The sequence below is a fragment of the Magnolia sinica genome, chromosome 1, assembly GCF_029962835.1.
Source record: "Magnolia sinica isolate HGM2019 chromosome 1, MsV1, whole genome shotgun sequence".
NCBI lineage: Eukaryota > Viridiplantae > Streptophyta > Magnoliopsida > Magnoliales > Magnoliaceae > Magnolia > Magnolia sinica.
In genome coordinates, this window is record NC_080573.1 from 8,759,221 (window position 1) to 8,780,404 (window position 21,184).

The following is a 21,184-nucleotide window of genomic DNA, read 5'->3' on the forward strand; positions in this document are numbered from 1 at the left end:
AATAACTTTCATGGTAACAAGATAATTCAACTTGGGCCTTAAATCATGTGGGGCCATCAACAATATATATCATCCATTGTCGATATTTTTTTCTTAGTTATTAGACAAAGTGACGGGGTTCATTGGACAAAGTGACGGAGTTATTAGATGAAGTGACAAAGTTATATTAAACAGAGTGACGAGGTTGCTCAACAAAGCAACATGATTCCACTAAACAAATTAATAAGGTTAAACGAAATAAAACAAATAAGGTTATATTAGACAAAGTTACAGATTATCGGAAAAAGTAATGGGTTGCCGAACAAAATGACCTGGTTCCACTAAATGAAGTGACGAAGCTAGAAAATAAAGTGATTAGGTTCCACTAAACAAAGTGATCAGGTTGCTAGATAAAGTGACGAGGTTGTTGAACGAAGTGATGAGGTTCACAAGACAAAATGATTGAGTTGCTGGACAAAGTGATGAGGTTCTACTAGACAAAGAGACTATGTAGTAGGACAAAGTGATAAAGTTCTACTATATCAAGTGATGGAGTTCTACAGAGAGTGACGAGGTTGCTGGACAAAGTGACAAAGTTTTACTGTATAAAGTGAGGGATTATGCAGAGAGTGACGAGGTTGTTAGACAAAGTGACGAGATTTCACTAGATAAAGTGAAATGGGTGCTAGACAAAGTGACAAGATTCTAATAGATAAAGTGACATGATTATTGGACAAAGTAAGGGTGTTCCATTAGACAAAGTAACGATGTTCCACTAGATAAAGTGATGAGGTTGCCAATCAAATTGATAGGGTGTTGCTTGATAAAATGACGAGTTTTTGAATAAAGTGACTTAGTTGCACTAGAAAAAGTAACGATGTTACTGTGCAAAGTGGCAGGATTTCAATAGATAAAGTTGCGCCTTGTCAAATAAAATGATGGGGTTTCAATAGACGAAGTGACAGGTTCATTTGATAAAGTGATATAGTTCCATTAGACAAAATGATGGGGTTCTATTAGATAAACTAATGTGTCCATTTTATATAATCATCATGGCGGGTCCTTTAAATTTCAAGGGTGAATATCTCTCTTCCAAATACTTTCTCTGGTGTGGCTCACATGAATCTCGTGTTAACCTTTTTTTTTTTGGATTTGGGCCTAAATGATTATGTATTTAATTATCAGAATAGATTTTACATACACATCATGGTGGGCCCCCACCAAAAATTCAATCCCCTATACTTCTCTAATTGTAAAGAGAGTTTATATATATATATATATATATATATATATATATATGGGGTGTGACTCTTAATTTTTTCGGAGCTCACTGCGATGTTTATGTAAAATCTACTATAATCATTGGCTATTAAGTCTCATATTGAGCTTATATTCAAATCGAGTTAGGGCAGATCCAATTCGATTCGGTTTTAAAATAGGCCTAACCTGAACTCGACCTGACTCGGTACCATGTCCAGTATGCCTAACCCGATCCGAGTTCGGGTTTAGCTTGGACCAATCCGGACTGAATTTAACCTGATTACAAGTACCAATTCAGGTCGAGTCTTAAAATAATATGAGAAAACGGATGGATGGAGTAGATATACAATGCATAAATCAAGGTGGGTCTATGGTGAGGATCCTACGGATATCACTCATCCTGGGTTGTAGCTAATATTCCTTGCTAATCAAGAAAATTTTGTAAATATTTTTTTTTATCTTATAAAATCTCCATGAGATGACATGGCCTAATTAATTTTAGAAGAAAGAAATTGGAGGCGGATTAGCTACTGGCATGTTGAGTAGCTAGACTCGCTACTGCAGGAACGCCACCATGTTTTGTGGGGCCCACCATGATGTATGTGTTGTATCCACACTATCCATCCATTTGGAGAGATCATTTTAGGGCATGATCAAAAGAATGAGGTAGATCCAAACCTGGAGTGAACTCACCATAGAAAATAGTGAGGAGAGTGACGTCCTCCCGTTGAAGCCCTTCCTAAGGTCCACCGTGATTGTTATTTGAGATCTAACTTATTCATAAGTTAACACATATATTAAAGAAGTGGAAACACAAATAAATACCAGCTTGATCGAAAACTTTTGTGGCCATTAGAAGTTTTTAATGGTGAGCATACTCTCTTCACTATTTTTTGTGGTGGGGTCCACTCGAGTTTTGGATCTAATTCATTCTTTGGCTCATGCCCTAAAATGATCTCTCCAAATGGATGGACGGTGTAGATACAAAAAATACATCATGGTGGGACCGAGTTACGTCACTTTAGTAGCGAGTCTCATTGCTCAACTTGTGCATTGAATCCCCATATGAAAACTTAAATAAAAATCACAATGGACCTTGAAGAAGGGAAAACACAGATATCAGCTTGATTGAAAACTTTTGTGGCCCTTAGAAGATTTTAGTGGTGGGCATGACTCTCTCCACTGTTTTCTAGGGTGGGGTCCACTCGAGTTTTGGATCTGAATCATTCTATGGCCCATGCCCTAAAATGATCTCTCCAAATGGATTAACGGTGGTAATACAAAACATACATCATGGTGGGACCCACATAACTAGGTGACAGCGAGTCTCGGTACTTAACCCGTGCGCTGAATCCCGAAATGGAAGGAAGCGGATTGCGTAGTAACTCACTATGTTAACGTACTAAGTAAATTCTGTGGGGTCAACCATAATTTATGTATTTTATCCGCTCCGTCCATCAATTTTAAAAGATAATTTTAGGGCTTGAAACCAAAAATGAAGCATATAAAATATTCAAATGGACCACACCATAGGAAACAGTTGAATTAAATGTTTACCATTGAAAATTTCTAAGGGGCTACAAAAGTTTTGGATCAAGCTTATATTTGAGTTTTCTCTTCATCCATGCTTGTATGATCTTATGATCAGGTTGGATGACAAATAAAGATCACTGTGGGGCCTAGCAAGGTCTCAATGGTGGAAATCTTTATCCTCACTGTTTACTGTGGTATGATCCACTTGATATTTGTATATACTTCAATTTTGGGCTCAACCCCTTAAATTAGATGGAAAAAAGGATGGACGGCATGGATAGACCACATACATATAAGGTGGGCCCATCTGAGTTTACTCAGTGAGGTAAGAGCAAGAGCGTACTGTAATCGGTATGCAATCCGATTTCCAAACGAAACCATCTAATTCGTTAGGCTTTTCCTAAAATGTAATTTTTTAAATATATTAAAAATTTAAAAAAAAAAAAAAAAAAAAAACCGGTGATCTGACACTTACAGTGACGTGGACCAATAATAATATCGGATTTAGCTGCTCGCTCTTTCCACGAAACAGAGGATCCGCACTCTCGTCCATCGCAAACAAAAATAAATGAACTTAGTAATTCTTGTGAGTGAAACCAAAGGAAATAATTGAGGAAAGGGACATCCACCCTTGATTTTTACATGCCGAAAATAATGATTATATAAAATCCACTCCAATCATTAGTTTCCACACCAAAATTTAGGCCTGGAGACCTAACAGTGGCCCCATCTGTTGTTTAGGCATGCCACACCAAAGGAAACAGTTGGGAGGATGGTGTTGTACCCCATTTCCAACAGTGCAGTCCACCAGAATCACGGATAGTGCTTTGTATCCTGGACCTAACAGAAGTGGGCACCTGGCAGTCGGGGGATTCTTGATAAACATCACGGTGGAGACCACTCAAGCTGAAGACTCTTTTGCGCTCCTCACAGCTGCGGGTAAGAAATATAAGAGAAGTTACTCCTGCTTATAATTACTTACGGTACAGGAATGTAAATTATATACTAGGTAGGTAGTTTTTTTTTTTTTTTTAATTCCCATTCAAAAGTAGCCATCAGAAAGGTGGATAAGATATATAAGGAAAAACAAAATCGTTATAATAATTATAACCAGAAATTACATGATCAAAGGCCTATAAATAGCCAATCGTGTCCCTTACTTCAAACAGGCCTTCCATCCAAATACATTTCATCCATTGTCACCCCTTGCATTCATATGGCTCTTTCCTTTCCTCTTTCTTCTACTGTTCCGACCCCAGAACATAGAATACCGGAGGTGGTCCGCCACACTGCGGTGTATCACCCTAGCGTCTGGGGTGATTACTTCCTGAAGTATTCAGAAGACACTAAGGTATGGAGAGTGAGAGGAAAAAAAAAAAAAGTTACGGGGAGAGAACAAGAAAATGAATGCAGTTCACTTGTTTGTGAGAGTCCTAGCTTTCATCAGGTGTCCCACATGCGCATGCGCCTTGACTTGCAACCATGCCCAATTGATCCAGTTAGGCCAGAATTTTTAAAAGTATTTAATGGTTTTGATTGTACTTTTGAAACCCAGCTAGTAGTCTGACTAGCGTTTTCTCAGGCCATGGGATATGATGGGTCCCAACTGATGAACGGAGTGATCTCGTGTACCCCATGGTGGTATATATGTGTTGGCCTGAAGGCTCTCAACAATGCTCAATTGAGAACATTCATTCCGCTGCATGTGCATGTGGGATCGTGTGTATGTAATGAATGTACAGTCTACATGCATATAGCGGTGAAAATAGAAAATCTTAACCATTGATTGTGTTGAGTTTGTGATGAAATGAATGCAGAAGGTGGATGCATGGGCTAAAAGGGTTGAAGAGCTGAAGGAAGAAGTGAAAAGGATAATGAGCGAGGCAAAGGGGTCAGTGCAAGAATTGCAACTGATCGATGATCTCCAACGCCTTGAAGTGGCGTATCACTTTGAAAAGGAGATAGACGAGGCGTTACACCGTATATGTGGTGTATATGCTACTGTTGATTATGATGATCTGCATGCCGTTGCTCTAAGATTTCGATTGCTAAGACAGGAAGGTTATAATGTGTCATCTGGTAAGTCCTTTGCAATATGTTTGTTTGGCCATTCAAAGAACTTATGCTGTTCGGCCTGCAAACTAACTGAAAGGTCTTGATGGGGTAGGCATCCCCTCCGGACTGGACGAGGATTTCCTGCAAAGGCCTTTCGCAGGAACTTCCTGCGCTGGAAACTGAGATGGAGCCCACTGTGATGTTTGTAAGGAATCCACTCCGTCCATCCGTTTTCTGAGCTCATTTTCGGATATCAAACCAAAATTTTTCAGGATTCAAGTCTCAAGTGGGCCGCACTAAAAGAGAATGCGGTTAGGAAAATTCCTACCCTTGAAACCTTCTTGGGGTCCACAGTGATGTTGACATGCCATCTAAACCGTTTATAACCTCATTCCTACTAGGATTAACTGAAAACATGAAGAGTTGACCACGACAAGTACATGTAATTTTATTTATTATAAATACTTGTACACAACAAGGGTATACTTTCTAACACTCACAAACTATCACTCTTAAATGACAACTCTCACACACAAAGAAAAACTCTTTTAAACTCTTAATACTTGGACACCTTGCTTTCACTCTTGAACTCAGTTTTTGTTGTTTATGTATTTTATTTGTCTACACAATGAGACTCTTCCCAATTTATAAAGGGCTATGGAAGATTCTAGAATCAACACAACTTTAAAGAGTTCTAGAAGCTTCCAAATATCTTATGAGGTTCTATTATATTTCGGAACATTCTAAGAGAATTCGGAAGGTTCTAGCATAGTTCGGAACATTCCGAAAGAGTCAAGAAAACTCTATCAAACCCTAGAAGTTTCTGGAAGATTCTAGAAAATTCTAGAATTTTTCAGAAATGTCTGGAAGTTTCTGGAAGACTCCGAAATATTCAAGAGAGGTGGTGATGACATTTAACACTCCCCCTCAGCACCAACTCTCACAATTCTGCCTTGGTCATCATGCCAAGTTGTTTTCTGAATTCGGTGAACTTAGCATTGCTAAGTCCTTTCGTGGGTATGTCTGCAACTTGATCGTCGGTCTTCACATGACTCATCTCGATTTCTCCTTGAAGTACCTTCTCTCTCACGAAGTGATAGTGTACCTCCACATGCTTGGTCTTAGCATGAAACACTAGATTCTCAGCCAAGCAGATTACTGATTGATTATCGTAGCGCAATATCATTGGATAATCATCTGGTTGATGAAGATCCCTCATTAACTGCATAAGCCATGTGCTTTCTTGTGCTGCCATTGTCATTGCTCTGTATTCAGCCTCCGTGGTTAATAAAGATATTATAGGTTGTCTCTTGCTACACCAAGAGATTGCTCCTGAGCCAAGGTTGAATACGTATCCAGTAGTTGATCGTCATGTGTCATGATCACCACCATAGTCAGCATCACAGTACCCAACTATCTTGCATACTCCACCTTTCTTGTACAATAAGCCAAGGTCTATTGTACCCTTCACATACCTCAGTATTCAACGTACTGCTTCAAGATGTGGCTTCTTTGGTGTTTGCATAAACCGACTAACCACACCAACTGCGTAAGCTATATCTGGTTGCGATAATGTAAGGTAGATTAGACTACCAACTATTTGTCGGTACATAGTTGCATCTTCCAAGTCTTTTCCTTCTTCCGAACATAGCCTGGCGTTAGCCTCCATAGGTGTGGCAATTGGCTTGCATTCGAGCATCCCATATTTATTTAATAAATCTTTGGCGTACTTCTGCTGACAGAAGAATATTATGCCTTTGTTGCTTCGGTCAATCTTCAGCCTAAGAAAATGCTTCAGTTCTCCAAGTTCCTTCATTTGGAATCGCACGGACAAGTTCTCTCTTGTCCTTTCAATCTCACCATCATCATCTCCAGTGATGATCAAGTCATCCACGTACACTAGCACTATTGCTAGTTTACCTTCTTGGAATTTTATAAAGAGACTGGAGTCCGCAGGTGCCACCAAGAACCCGCTTTGCACTAGGAATTTCCCTATCTTTCCGTACCATGCCCTCGGTACTTGTTTAAGCCCATACAAGGCCTTCTTTAGTTTACAAACATAATCCTGATGCCTTTTACTCTAGAAACCACTTAGTTGCTTCATGTAGATATCTTGATCAATTTCTCCATGTAAAAAGGCATTCTTCACATCCATTTGCCACTTTATGTCTTGGGATGCTTCTTCAAATGTCGTTGGCTCCTTCACATTCTCTTCTTCTGCTAAGGCAGCATCCACTTATCTTGGGTTAGGCTTTCTCTGTCTAGTCGACCTCCTAAGTGGTGGGTTGTCTACCGCAACCTCCTATTGACTCGGGCAAAGCTCTTCTGAACTACTTTGATGTACTCCAGTTTGCCATGGACTCATCGATTTATCTAGTGTTCCAGACAGATTAGGCACTTGCTCACCATTTCCTACTGTAGGCGTCAACTCCTTAGTTGAACTAGGAGATTCTTCTCCTTCTCTTGTCTCCCCCATCTTCTCATGCAGTTCATCTTCTAAGTCTTGAGAGTTTAACAGTTCCTCCTTCAGTGGCAACCACCATGATGAGGCTCTTCAAAGACAACATTTTTGGATATGTAGCACCGACCAGTTGCAGGGTTGCAACATTTTCACCCTTTCTTTTCACTGCTATAGCCCAAAAAGATGCAACGAATCGCCTTCTTATCGAACTTGCTACGCAAGTGATCAGACACAAACACATAGCATACACATCCAAAGACTCGAAAGTGACTCACCTTGGGCTTTATGTTCCATAGCTTCTCGAAGGGTGAGATAAAGCCTAGTTTTGCCTGTGGTAGCCTATTGATCACATAAGCTGCCGTTTGCATGCACTTTGCCCAGAATCGGCTAGGCACATTTTTAGTATGTAACATACTTTGACATATCTCCGCAAGGTGACAATTTTTTCTTTCAGCAACACCGTTTTGTTGTGGAGTAACTGAACAAGTCAATTGTCATCGAATTCTACACTCCATTAGATAATTTGAGAACTCTTTCGACGTATACTCTCCACCTTATCCGTTCGCAAGCATCGGCTTCTTCTATCGAACTCACTTTTGACATTCTCCCGAAATTCTTTAAATTTTAATAAAGTTTCTGACTTCTCTTTTATAAAGTAAACCCAAACGTACCTTAAGAAGTCGTTAATGAAGGTCACCATGTAACGCATGCCACTAACCGATGCCTGTTTTACCCGTCCGAACACGTCTGAGTGGATAAGCTCCAAGGGTTCTTTAGCTCTAAACTTTGATTCTTTATACGGTAATTGGTGTGCTTTGCCATATTGACACCTTACACAAATTATATCTTCTCGAACATCTAGCTGGGGAAGACCTTTGAGCATAGCCTTCTTCATCATTATCTTCAGCTTATGATAACTCACGTGCCCTAAACGTGCATGCCAGAGATCTGCAGTCTCATTTTTCTGAGTATTATCTACATAAGCTGATTCAGCTGATATTATGTAGATTGACTCCAAGCGTTGTCCTTCCATGATAGGTGTACCTAACGGTTTAAGGTTTCGGTACACCTTAATATCCTCTGGTCCAAATACCACATAATTACCAGAAGATGTCAGTTGTGATACTGACAACAGGTTTTTCTTCATCTCTAGCACGTGATAAACATCTTGCAACTTTACTTGATTAGGGCTAAATCGAGGTGTGATAGTAATCGTGCCTACGTGAGTTATCGGCAACCTTGAATTATTAGATATTACCACCACCCGATCTCCTTTGTAGGCAGATAAACTTGACAGTTTTTTCTTATCATCTGTCATATGATTTGAGCACCCTGAATCAACGATCCAATCATCACTGTAGTTGATAGCTCCTTGATTGGAAACTACGGCAAGGGCTATTTCACCCGTCTCTTTCACTATTGAGGAAGCAGCTACTTCGTCAGTGACTGTGTTAGACTGCTTGAGTGGTTCATCAAAATCTATTTCCTTCTTTGAACAATCTCCTTAGGTGGTGGACATTAACTCATTCTCCAAATATTGAAATGGAGCATCATTTATTTTTGAAAATAATGACGCAAAGGTGTCCCATGCCATCTTGGGTGTGTCGTCATCTTTGATTCGCCCGAGCAACTCATCCTCAATGGTTGACTTGAGCACGTACATTGTCTTCCTGACCTTAATCTTCCACTTTCATAGTGCTTCAGCATTTTCCTTAGGAGGTGGGGTAATCTCATTCCCATTAACAACCTCCCACAAGTCTTGCCCTTCAAGGCAGGAGTTAATGCGACTCCTCCAATTTTGATAGTTGTGGTTGTTAAGCCTCGTAACTCCGCTTGTTGTGTTCACAAGATCCGCCATCGTGACTTGGTGTGGTTATCACTCCCTTTACCAAGCAAGCCAACAAATTTCACAGTCTCCAAACTGTACACGATCAACTTAGAAAACGGATCCCGACCAAACCTCGCTCTGATACCAAATTAAAGAGTTGAGCACGACAATTAAATGTAATTTTATTTATTACAAATACTTGTACACAACAAGAGTATACTTTATAACACTCACAAACTATCATTCTTGAATGACAACTCTCACACATAAGAAAAAATTCTTTTGAATTCTTAATACTTGGACACCTTACTTTCACTCTTGAACTCACTCTTTGTTGTTCATGTATTTTATTTGTTTATATAATGAGACTATTTCCATATTTATAAAGGGCTATGGAAGATTCTACAATCAACACAACTCTAAAGAGTTGTAGAAGCTTCCAAATATCCTATGAGGTTCTATTATATTCCAGAACATTCTAAGAGAATTTGGAAGGTTCTAGCATAGTCCGAAACATTCCGAAAGAGTTAAGAAAGCTCTATCAAACTCTAGAAGTTTTCGAAAGATTTTAGAAAATTCTAGAATTTTTCAGAAATGTTTGAAAGTTTCCGAAAGACTCCGAAATATTCAAGAGAGGTGGTGATGACATTTAACAAAACACAAATATTAACATGATTGAAAACTTCTATGGCCCCACGAATATGTCAACCGTGGACTTTCAATTCTCATGTCATTGGCCCACTTAAGTAATGGATCCAGTTCTTTTTTTTCTTAATATCCTAAAATTAACACAAAAAACGGATGAACGGGGTGGATTTCTCATGAACATCGTAGTGGGCCCCACCTGAGTTCCCTGCGCAGGAACTTCCTGCGAAACGCTTTCGCAGGAAATCCACGTCCCTCCGGACTGTTCCTCTATGGTGGCCCACCTGAGTATCTGATCATCCTAAAACGTGGGATGGCGCACTTGGTGGTCATGCATGAGTTGGGAGGGACCGCTGACCAATAAAAGCTCCCTAGAGGTTTGTGGGGCCCACTATATGATATATTTGTCATCCAAGCCATTCATTAGTCACAATCGTCAAGGATGAAAGGCCATTTGGGTGAGAAGTGGAAAGAGGTGAACCGCAGATACGAGTGTAACATCCACTCAATGCGGTGTGGTCCAATTTGAACATGATATGAACTATACATGTGGAAGGTCGTCCCATTATGGTTAAAGAACCATGGCTCCTTTACCAAAAAATTGAAAATGAAAATGACTCAATTTCTTTCCAACCCTGATGAGTGGACCGTTCAGATTTATGCGATGGTTTACAGTGGGCCTCATCTCACATTGGAGTGTAAAAAAGGCACACCCGCCTTTATTCACCTATTCATTTGCACCATTCCATCATTATTATACAAATGGTTAATGCCATGCAATGTTGGATATCTTAACAGATGTATTTACTAAGTTCAAAGACGATCAGGGCCACTTCAAGGCCAGCTTAACCAGCGACGTGAAGGGCATGTTAAGCTTATACGAAGCAGCTTATCTTAGCACACATGGAGAAGACATCCTAGATGAAGCCATTGTTTTCACTACTGGGCACCTTAAGTCCCTCATGGCCCACCTTGATCATCCTCTTGCAACACAAGTGCACCATGCGCTCGAGCTACCGCTGCGCAAACGCATACAGAGGTTGGAAGCAAGGTACTACATTTCAGTTTATGATGATGATGTGGCACCGAGGGATGTGTTGCTCGAGCTCGCGAAGTTGGATTTCAATGTGGTACAGTCATTGCACCGAAAAGAGATTAAGGAAATCTCAAGGCAAGTTTCATTAAGTACTTTTAAAAAAAAAAAAAAATATTTTAAGGGAAGTGGACTGTTGCGACAATTTCATTAATCACATGGAATTTACATTGTTTCAGGAGAGCCTCAATAAAATTGAGAGACTGGCCTACCATATACGAAACGTACCGAAAAAGGACCCAAAAAAACAGGGGACAGACTATACCCTTGTAGTTCTGAGAGTTCCTAGTCTAAGACGGTCTAAGAAGATCAGTCCCCGTACATGGAGAGGAAGAGATGTTGCGAGGAGATGAATGGCGAGTGACTGACTGTTGCTACCTTCACGGGCCATGCTAACTGTCGGTCCGTTGCCCTCTCTTTGGATATGATTGAAAACGAAAGTACCCGACTGTTTCAAATTGTTTATCCTAGCTAGCCAAGGGCCCCACCGCCATGGGGTCGAAATCTTGTTAGAAAGAAGGTTGACCACGATCCTGGAATCCAATTCCACTACTACTTTATGTAACCCTTTTTCCAAACAAATCACCATTCCATCATGAATTGCATGAAGTTCAGCAAGGTTATTAGGTCCCACACCATACCCAGTAGCGAAGGCAAATAGGAAATCACCGTTATAATTTCAGCAAATACCACCACCTCCCAAATTGCAGGATTGCCACGAGCCGATCCGTCTACATTTAGTTTTACCCAGCCCAGAGGAGGGGTCTTCCATTTTATGATGACCGAGCTGACTAGAGTCCGATCCCTGTACCGATTATGCTGATTATCGCTTCTAATGATTGTGTCGCTGCTCAAGTAGGACATGAAGAGATCACCAAAGAGAAGTTTGCCCTACCAAGTGATGCGAGCAATGGAAGATTTGAAATGCATCGCCCTATTCTCATATTTTGCTTCGTTTCTAGCACGCCAAATCTCCTAAAGAATAAGGAGAGGGAGGAGATATCGAATGTTTTTTGGGGCACTCCCCGGGGCCGATGCACATCTCCACTGCATCAACCTCCCATCAATCGAGTTATGACTGATCAGAGCCACTCCAAACCAAACGCAGAAGTAGCTCCAGACGGAGGTGGCCAGACGCCCCCGTAGGAAAAGATGTTGGATGGATTCTACGTCTGGCTTCGGGGAAGATCCTGTATTACAGCAATAGCATTTGGACGCAAGCGCAATACCTTTCAACCGGATCCTGACATCCACCAGGGTTGCCCCTTGGATCAATCTCCAGATAAAGATAGAGACTTTTGGAGGAAGATTTTTATGCCAAGCCCAGTTAGCCCACTGCACTGGCGAGGAGATAGCTTTGTTAGCTTTCCATGCCGACTTGACAGAGAAAGCGCCAGATGAGTCATGGGCCATATACAGGCATCTTCAACGTTGGACATAGCGAAGCCTCCCTGAAAGATGGCATCAATGGTCTCTTGAGGGAGGAAAGAGAACACTGCAGAAGGAGGAAGCGGGCCAGCAGAACCCAGGAAATCTCTCACCTGCAAGTCCATCAGGGCCTCAGGAATCACTCTCTCGATTAGTTTCTGAATGGGGCCCAAACCGGACCAGTTGACAGTCCAAAGGTTTATATCTCCCCTCCCTACCTACCACTGGACATTCTCTAACAGGAAGGGGAGGCAAGCTCTGATTCTTTTCCAGAAGGGAGAGGCCTGATTCTGCGAAGGGATTGGGTTGTCGCTGTCAAGATCCCTGTGGTATTTTGCCCGCATGAGGGCTGCCCAAGGGCCGACGTTAATATTGAATTTGACTACCTCGGCTAGCTTTAAGTGGAGTGCAGTTATTACCTCCTTCAATCTTCTAATTCCCAAGCCACCTTCCTCAATTGGTCTGGCGATCTTCTTCCAAGCAATCCATTGGAGTTTGTTTTTACCTTCAGTCCAACGCCAAAAGAATTTTGCAAAGCTACGTTCTAAAGTAATAATGATCTGACCTGGGATGAGCATCGAAGCCATGAGGTGAATCGGGAGACTGCTTAAGACGTGGTTGATGAGTGTCCTTCTGCCTGCCTGCGTTAGCTGCCTACTTTACCAACCGAAAATCTTTCTATTTACTTTGTCCATTAGAAACTGAAAGTCAAAATTTTTTAATCTTCTGCTCTTAAGAGGCGCACTAAGATAAATGAGGCTTTGTCTAGCTCTGGCAAAACCCAGAAGGCGCTCAATGTTCCTGATTCTACCTGGCAGCATGTTTTTGGAGCAAATGAAGCAGCTTTTTTGCTTATTAATCTTCTACCCTGATGCTAGCTGAAAAGTTTCGAGGAAATTGTTTGCTGCGACGAGAGACGTCCGGCTACCATTGAGAAAGACTAGAATATCATTTGCGTACAGAAGATGAGAAATGAGAGGGGCCCTCGTTGAAACATAAAAGGCTGACAACCACCTGAAATCATATGATGAGAGAGTGAGATAGAGTAAGCTTCCATTGCCAGGATGAATAGGGCTGGTGAGAGAGGGTCTCCCTGTCTTAAGCCAAGCGACGATTTGAAGAACCCGACTGGCTCACCGTTGACAAGAACCAAAAACCAATTGTTTCCCCAACATTCTTCCATTAAAGAGATCCACCTGTCATTGAAACCAAGCTTGCTGAGAACCAGTTATAAGAAATCCCAATTTACCCTATCGTAGGCTTTCACCAGGTCGAGTTTGAGAATGATGTTTGCTCCTCTAACTTTCCTGTTAATTTCTCGCATCACTTCTTGAGCCAAGGCAATATTTTCCGAGATGGATCTGCCTTTCACAAATGCACCTTGTTCCAGAGAAATCAGCTTCAGTAGGACATTGCCCAGTCTAGTAGCTAGAATTTTTGCTAGGATTTTGTAAATAACGTTACATAGACTTATAGGGTGAAAGTCTGAAAATTTTTCCGGGGCTGAGGATTTTGGAATCAGACAGATATGCGTGGCAGTATAAGCTCTCGGAATGGTTCCCCCAGCAAAGAACTTAACCGCTGTCTTGTGTATGCCGCTTGCCACAATCTGCCAACATTCAGTGAAGAAAGCTGCAGAGAAGCCATCTGGACCTAGAGCCCCATCTTTCAGAATTGAAGAGACTGCTGGTAGACTTCAGTTGGGGAGGGCAGGAGCAGAAGATTCTCATTATCCTGCTGGTTCAAGCATTGCGGGATAATCCGAACAAAATCTGCTTGTCATTGAGCTGACTGAGACTAGTAGAGGGCTTCAAATTCTACTGCAGCTACCTTCAGATGCTCTTGGCCGGAAATGGCGATTCCTATTTCAGTTTTAATAGATGAGATGGTTGCTTTTCTGATTTTTTCTGTAGCCAGAGTATGGAAATATCTGGTATTCCTGTCTCCCTCATCTAACCAGGAGTTCCTGGATTTTTGTTTCCAAAACACTTCTTCCATTTGCTCCAATTGATTCAACCTCTATCTAACTGCCAAACTTTCATGAAGAAGGTCCTCGTCCAGGTTGTTTTGCATTCTACAATCAAGGATTTCCAGATCTTCTTCAGCCCTACTAAGCTGCTGGAAGATGTTACCACATACTTCTTTATTCTAGAATTTCAGCAACTATTTCATTTTCTTCAATTTAAGCTGAACATTTAGCATGGGTTGCATGGCACATTCCCCTTCCTAGGCCTTCCTAATTAGCTGATGGAAGGAATCTTGTAGAGTCCACATTCTGAGGAATTTGAAAGGTCTGCTTCTAGGCTGCTGCTAGGTTGGAAATGAAAGCCGTAGAAGGGCATGCATGGTCTGACCTAACTCATGGCAAATGCTCAACTTTAAATAGCGGGAAAGATTCAGCCCATCTGTCATTTATGAGAATCCTATCCAATCTCGCCCACACCCGAGCCATTCCGGATCAGTTGTTGCACCAGGTGAAGTGGTTCCCCACGAAGCCTGCATCTAGAAGGCCAGCGTCTTGAATGGCTTCGGGGAAATCTACCATGCTTGTTCTGTCCAGGTCGCGAGCTCCCAGCCTTTCTTCTGCCTCTGCAATGGCGTTGAAGTCTCCTCCAATTGCCCAAGGCCCGAGGAAGGATTTGCTGAGGGCTGCCATGTCCACCGACAGGGATCTTCTTTGAATTTTGCAGCATCGAGCGTAAACTATGGATAGGAAGATCGGGTCATTTGGTGGCTGCAAAGACAATCTCAGAGACAACATTTGATTAGAAGAGGATACTTAATTAAACTATTCACCCCTCACTTGCAAAATTAGTAGCTAGTAATTGATGGAGAATGATATCTCCCATATCAGGCACTGAGTTTGTAAACATGTGGCACACATGTTTGAGATCTGGACCGTTCATCTATGATACTATGCCGTGGATGGTCCATGCGACAAAGTATGCCAGTCACTTTGATTAGAGTTTCTTTCTTTCTTTTTTAAATTTGTTTTTCATTCGCTTCTGTTTTTTTTTAACCCTCTTGGCTGGGAATTAGAAATTAAGAAGATTTATGATATTCATGTTGTAAAGATCACTAAGATGCAGAATTAAAGGGTCCTGATGCATAAGAATGTGAATGTCTTGATGCACCCAAGTCCTGCAAATGTGGTCCATGATCGGTGATCCAAACCATTGAATATGATGGTTCCAGTGGTGGATGGAGGAGGCTAAGTAATCTCATGATTGACTATTAATAATCAATTCAATTGCCAGGTCCTTCTCCTTGCCTAGGTAGTAGACTCCAGTGAGTTTCAACACGAGCTATGGGGTTTGAGTCCCCGTAAGTGGTGAAATCCCACTATGGCGTGAGTGCGGGTGCCTGCGAAAAAAAAAATAATAATAAATAAAGAAAAAACATTTGATATATGTTGGAGTGTTCACGTCGGTCCATCTGATCAACAGCCCAGGTCACATGGCTATGGTCCCACCTGTACAAACTCATTATGACACTACCCACGAGCTGATGAATCAAGCTCTTTAATTTGGACAAAATTGGTTGTTGTTACTCAAATCTAGTCGATCCCACCTCACCTCCTACGGGCCGCTGGGTAATTTAACGGAGAATAAGGAGACACTGAGGGCACCGGCCTTCAAGGTCGAGATCAGCATCCGACCTTGAGGTCGGCAATGGGGGTCGAGTTCTTCGTCTAACATCAAGGTTGAAGTCGGTAGTTGAGTTTCTCGAGATCAAGGTCGAGGCCGGTACGTCTGTTGATGAATCCTGTTTCTGAACTGGCTTAACTATTTTGACTTAGTCACTGAGTCTTCTTCCCTGGTTCATTTAGGGAGTCTGTTTTGATGGTTTTGTTGCCAAGTGTCTTATACATTAAGTCAGCTCAGTAAATGTCAGCTCGATTTTCCCGATAACATTGATTATACTGCTCCCGTTGGAGTCCAGTTCTGTTCCTTCATTGGTCCATTTTAACTAAAACATCCTAAATCGCCTATAACCATGGATGAGATGGGAACCTTTTTGTATCATCGCCGCCGTTGAAATGAATCTACAAATCCCTATAACGTGGGTTATGTTGACATCTTTGGCAGGTGGTGGAAGGACATCGACGTAGCCAGAAAGCTGCCGTATGCGAGAGATCGGATAGTGGAGGTCTACTTTTGGACACTCTCGGTGTATTTCGAACCACAGTACTCTCGAGGTAGAATTGTAATGACCAAAATGATAGGTCTCTTCTCGATAATGGATGACACCTACGATGCGTATGGTACATTAGAGGAGCTAGAACCATTCACTGAAGCAATTGAAAGGTTCGATATTTCGACTCTAAAAATGCCTGTTAGAGAAAAGATTAAGCGCTATCCATGTTATATAAGTTACTTACGGTGCAGTAAGCATACACACATGCAGTATGCCTATATAAGATCTGGGCCCTACTGTGGATAGAGCGTCCCCCGAAAATCACACTGGTTGGGTGATTGTGGACAAGTAAAGATGAGCGGCTAGTATCACCCGGTACATCTGTTTGGGTGCCCAATGAATCAGTGACTATCGACCATTAGAAACCTTTTGTGGGTCAAAGAAGATTTGGATGAATCTGATATTTGTTTTTGTCTTTCATCCAGGTCTACGTGATCTTATCAACAGGTTGAGTGGTCAATAAACATTATGGTGGACCATAGCAAGTTTTAAATGCTGAGTGTTTACTGAACACTCTCTCCCATGGTGTGGTCCCCCTGAAATTTGTATCCGCTTTATTTGTGAGACCATGCACTAAAATAAGCTGCCAAAAAATATGGACGGAGTGGATATTCAATGCATCTATCGAGGTGGGTCCTACGGTCAGGGTCCCACCCGGGGTCTGAAGTCGCCCTCACCGGAGCGGGACCCATGAGAGAATTTTTTATTTTTTATTTTTAACTTCATATATAGCAGCAAAATCTCGTTGACCCTCGCAGTTACTCTCGTGTCGAAACACACACTTTTGGCGTGTTGTTTCTTGCATTCGTTTGATATGCGTACATAGATGTATGTACAGCTGTATATATGTACGTATCCTTACAGCTTTCAAATATTTATCAACTTTAAGATTTAAACACGAATACTCTTCGCCTACACTCTGTGGTCCATGCACCAAATCATTCCACATGAAATAATGATAATTTGGCTAATGGTAATTGAATACAGGTGGGATGCAGAAGCCATGGATCAGATGCCGGAGTTCATGAAAGTGTGTTTCCAGGCACTTCTAGAAACCGTACTCAAAATAGAGGGCCTGCTGACTCAAGAAGAAAGATCCTACCGAATCCCATACTTAAAAGAAGTGGTATGACATGCAGCTTTTTTTATTTTTTTTTTATTTTTTGTTATCAAAACACTAATCTAATATAATAAAAAGACCAACTCATAGGGGATGTCTGAAGGAACAAATAATCAAAAAGGATAAAAATACCGAGATAGTTGAGGAATTGTCGACGAAGGGATAGAAAAAGAAAATTATGCACTAAAACATTAGTCCAAACGAACAACCCTTTTTCAAAAACACACTCAAATATATATCTTACCACGTCTTCACATGATTCATCGTCCTAGTCAAAATTCTTTCCTGTCTCTCCTCTTCAGCTCTTGGTGGACAGTTTTTCCTTGGCCTTTTGGATCTTCAACACCTTCTTCAAAATTTTCTGCTCTTCAACCAAGAATGCTCGAATGATCCTTTCTCTCGCTGCACCACCAGAAAGAACTCCCCCATAAGCTCGATTCACAGTTCTTCTGTTTCTTGACAATCTCAACGTCTTATATTCAGCAGGTCTCAGGTTCTTGGAAAAATTGGATTGAGTCGAGTTGGACCGACTCAATGCCCACCTCTACTCACAGGAATTGATACTGCGGGTGCCCAAATACCACGGTTACCGTGTGGGCCCATGGGAATCATCTATGAAGCATGATTACAAGATCACGGATTCTATATAGTAGCGATGAGAACATGAACGGTTCACATTCATCTAAGTATGCATTCCCGGGTGGAAACCGGACACTGTATAATGGTTACACGTCTCTGAAATGGTCTTGAATGGTTTGATGTGTTTGATTACCCCAGGTGAAAGAATTGGCAAGAGCCTACCTTGTTGAGGCCCAGTGGTTCAACAGTGGATACGTGCCCACGTTAAAGGAGTATTTGCGCATTGCATTACTTACCAGCGGCTATCCTGCGCTTACCTTAGTTTCTTTCGTTGGTATGGGAGAAATAGCTACAAAGGAGGCTTTTGAGTGGACCAGGAATGAACCAAAACTCATCAGAGCCGCCTCTTTCATTAGCCGAATTGTGGATGACATACAGTCGGGCAAGGTAAGACACACTCGCTCTCCCACACACATGCACCCATGGAAAAACCCACATGAGATATGCAAATGGGAATGGCTGGCACACGTGTGAGATCCAAGCCTTTCATCTAGGAGAGTAACATGACCTGTCCCAAACAGGTGGGCAATACACGTACCCAGAATTTGGAGGCCGTCAATTTTTCTGACCATCCATTTTCTCATGCCACCCATGTAAGCTCGGGAAAAGGCTTTGATTATGGGATGATGACGACAACTATCTTTCATCTTTATTATACGTCTGTGGCCCAGCTGATTAGTGGATAGGAGTGATTTTTTATTTTTTATTTTGTTATCACATTTTCACACCAAGCCCCTCCTGATAAATGGTCTTGATCTTACACACATATCCCAAGTTATGTGTGTGTGATCAAGAAACTCTTGTAGTGCTTAAGACCCTTTTTTTTTTTTTTTTCATGAGGTGCAAACGGCACACCAGACTCCCCCCCATCCATGATATTATTAAAGCTGTGAATTTCAGTAAGCACTAATGACATTTCTCTGTCTTGGATATTTGAAGTTCGAGCAAACGAGAGGGCATGTCGCTTCGGCTGTGCAATGCTACATGAATGAGAATGGTGCATCAGAGCAGGAAGCTCGTGACAAGTTCCGTGAAATGATTACAATGGCATGGAAAGACATCAACCAAGAATGCCTTAGGCCGACGTCTATCCCAATGCCTCTCCTCATGCGAGTTATCAATCTGACAAACGTGATAGAAACCTTATACATGCATGAAGATGGATACACTAATTCTAGTGGTGCAACAAAAGTTAAAATCACCACAGTGCTAATAAAACCCATATCCGTTTGAGAAATGCAATCTACTCGTTATCTTGTTATGTTATTTCCAGAGATGTTATGTTGTCCTGTACGAGTAAGAGCATGTGATTTTATATCATTGTGCAATTAATTGGACAATCCCTTTCTATAGATATCTACATTTATGTATATATTGATCTCGACAATGTGTGTGTGTTTTGGGATTGATGGTTTGTTATTATATATGTAGTAGGGCATAGCATGTCCGACACACTTAGGGAATAAGGAAGGGACAAAAAGAAAAGGGAGAGAGATTTGGAAGGGAGAGAAAATGAGAGAAGTGAAGAAAAAGTGGGGCCACGCACACAAAATGAGAGAGAGAGGAGGATGGGTGATTCATCCTCGCAATTTCCCTTGCTATGTCTCACTTGAGTCTCTCATTCATCTAATTTGTGAACTAACATCCTAACATGAGTCAATGCAACATATGCATGAAATGAATTAATGTCGCATAGTTGACAGCTTGGGCTCCACTTAGCCTTCCCTACACAATCTCTATAATTAAACGTTTCCTGTGAACTACAGAGTAAATAAAGGAAGCCAACGCAAGTTACACAAATTTAAAATTTAAAATTTAAAATTTAAAATTTAAAAAAATGTGAAAGGAAATAAGTTTGATGTAGGCCCCTCATAGTGCCTTGTGCAGTACAATATGAACTGACCTTATCAAAGAATTATATTTTTGCTCTCTAGTAACCAAAAATTCTAAGATTAATAGTAAAGTATAAATGTTTAAAACTAATGCACTATATATAGTATTGGGGATATGGCACATGCACCACACAAAAAAGGAGAGAAAGAAATAAGGGAGGGAGAGAGAGAGAGAGAGAGAGAGAGAGAGAGAGAGAGAGAGAGAGAGAGAGAGAGAGAGTATTGAAGGGAAATAGTGTGGCTAGGGCAGTTACACATGAAGAGAAATAATGGTTTCAATACTAGGCATCGTCGTCATCTCACTATTTTTAGTGCTTTGGCCCACTTGTGTCTTTAACATGAGATGACATATTTGATGAATAGAATAAATTTAATAGACATCACAGTGGGCCCCACGTATTTGTGTTGGACAAAATTTATAAAGAGTTGCATCATGTGCTCAAGGAGGGGAGAGAAGAGCAACAGGTGTGGATACTCTCATGAGAAAAAAAATGGAAATGATGGATATAACCCTTGTTGAAGGGCTAGAGGCATCTTGTTTTAAAATCTTTAGTCGATTAATTTCAAGGGTAAAAATGCCCATGGACTACTCACCATTATATACATAGATATATATCAGAGGGAAGACGTGATCTCTTATGTCCTTAGGTCAAAATGATTACAAAAGATTAGCTAAACGTTTGTACACAACGCAGGTGGGCTTCTAGTTTGTAGCGATGCGGCCGATGGTTCCTTGATTCAAATGGTTGATACTGTGGACTAGCTCCATCATCGATGGCTCATGCACCAAAATTTCCTGAATTCTATAAAAATAAAAATTAAAAAATTAAAAAATTAAAAATTAAAATAAAAAACTCTCCATGGGTGGGCAACAAAAAGAAAAGGCCCAAACAAACTAAGTCTATGATATACAAATTCAGAAAGTTTTGATGTGTGGCCCATGCAAGGTGAGGCCTATCATATCGATAGTTTGGATAACTAAACTATATATGCACTCCTAGAGCTGGGCATCGGTCCGGATCGGATCGGATTGGACCTAACTTGGTCCGATCCG

The 21,184-nt window shown here is 41.2% G+C and overlaps 1 protein-coding gene across 2 annotated transcripts; it reads left to right on the forward strand.

The window, feature by feature from the left end:
- The first annotated feature begins 3,926 nt into the window (after positions 1 to 3,926).
- On the forward strand, positions 3,927 to 19,592 carry LOC131238854 ((-)-germacrene D synthase-like). Of its 2 annotated transcripts, none has more exons than XM_058236454.1 (7): positions 3,927 to 4,123; positions 4,593 to 4,851; positions 10,560 to 10,932; positions 16,371 to 16,589; positions 17,467 to 17,605; positions 18,377 to 18,625; positions 19,178 to 19,592. In XM_058236454.1, exons 1-7 carry the CDS (start codon positions 3,989 to 3,991, stop codon positions 19,469 to 19,471), a joined length of 1,668 nt encoding a protein of 555 aa, XP_058092437.1. In that variant the 5' UTR covers positions 3,927 to 3,988; the 3' UTR covers positions 19,472 to 19,592. The 2 variants fall into 2 exon arrangements, with proteins under 2 accessions (XP_058092437.1, XP_058092433.1); XM_058236450.1 differs by having other exon boundaries at positions 3,928 to 4,123; positions 4,590 to 4,851.
- Positions 19,593 to 21,184: the final 1,592 nt, after the last annotated feature.

Bases quoted from the DNA above. Each gene is read 5' to 3' on its own strand.
- LOC131238854 (XM_058236450.1), top strand. From the start codon at position 3,989: ATGGCTCTTTCCTTTCCTCTTTCTTCTACTGTTCCGACCCCAGAACAT. The intron at 4,124-4,589 runs GTATGGAGAGTG...AAATGAATGCAG, and splicing joins AGTATTCAGAAGACACTAAG to AAGGTGGATGCATGGGCTAA. The intron at 10,933-16,370 runs GCAAGTTTCATT...CATCTTTGGCAG, and splicing joins GAGATTAAGGAAATCTCAAG to GTGGTGGAAGGACATCGACG.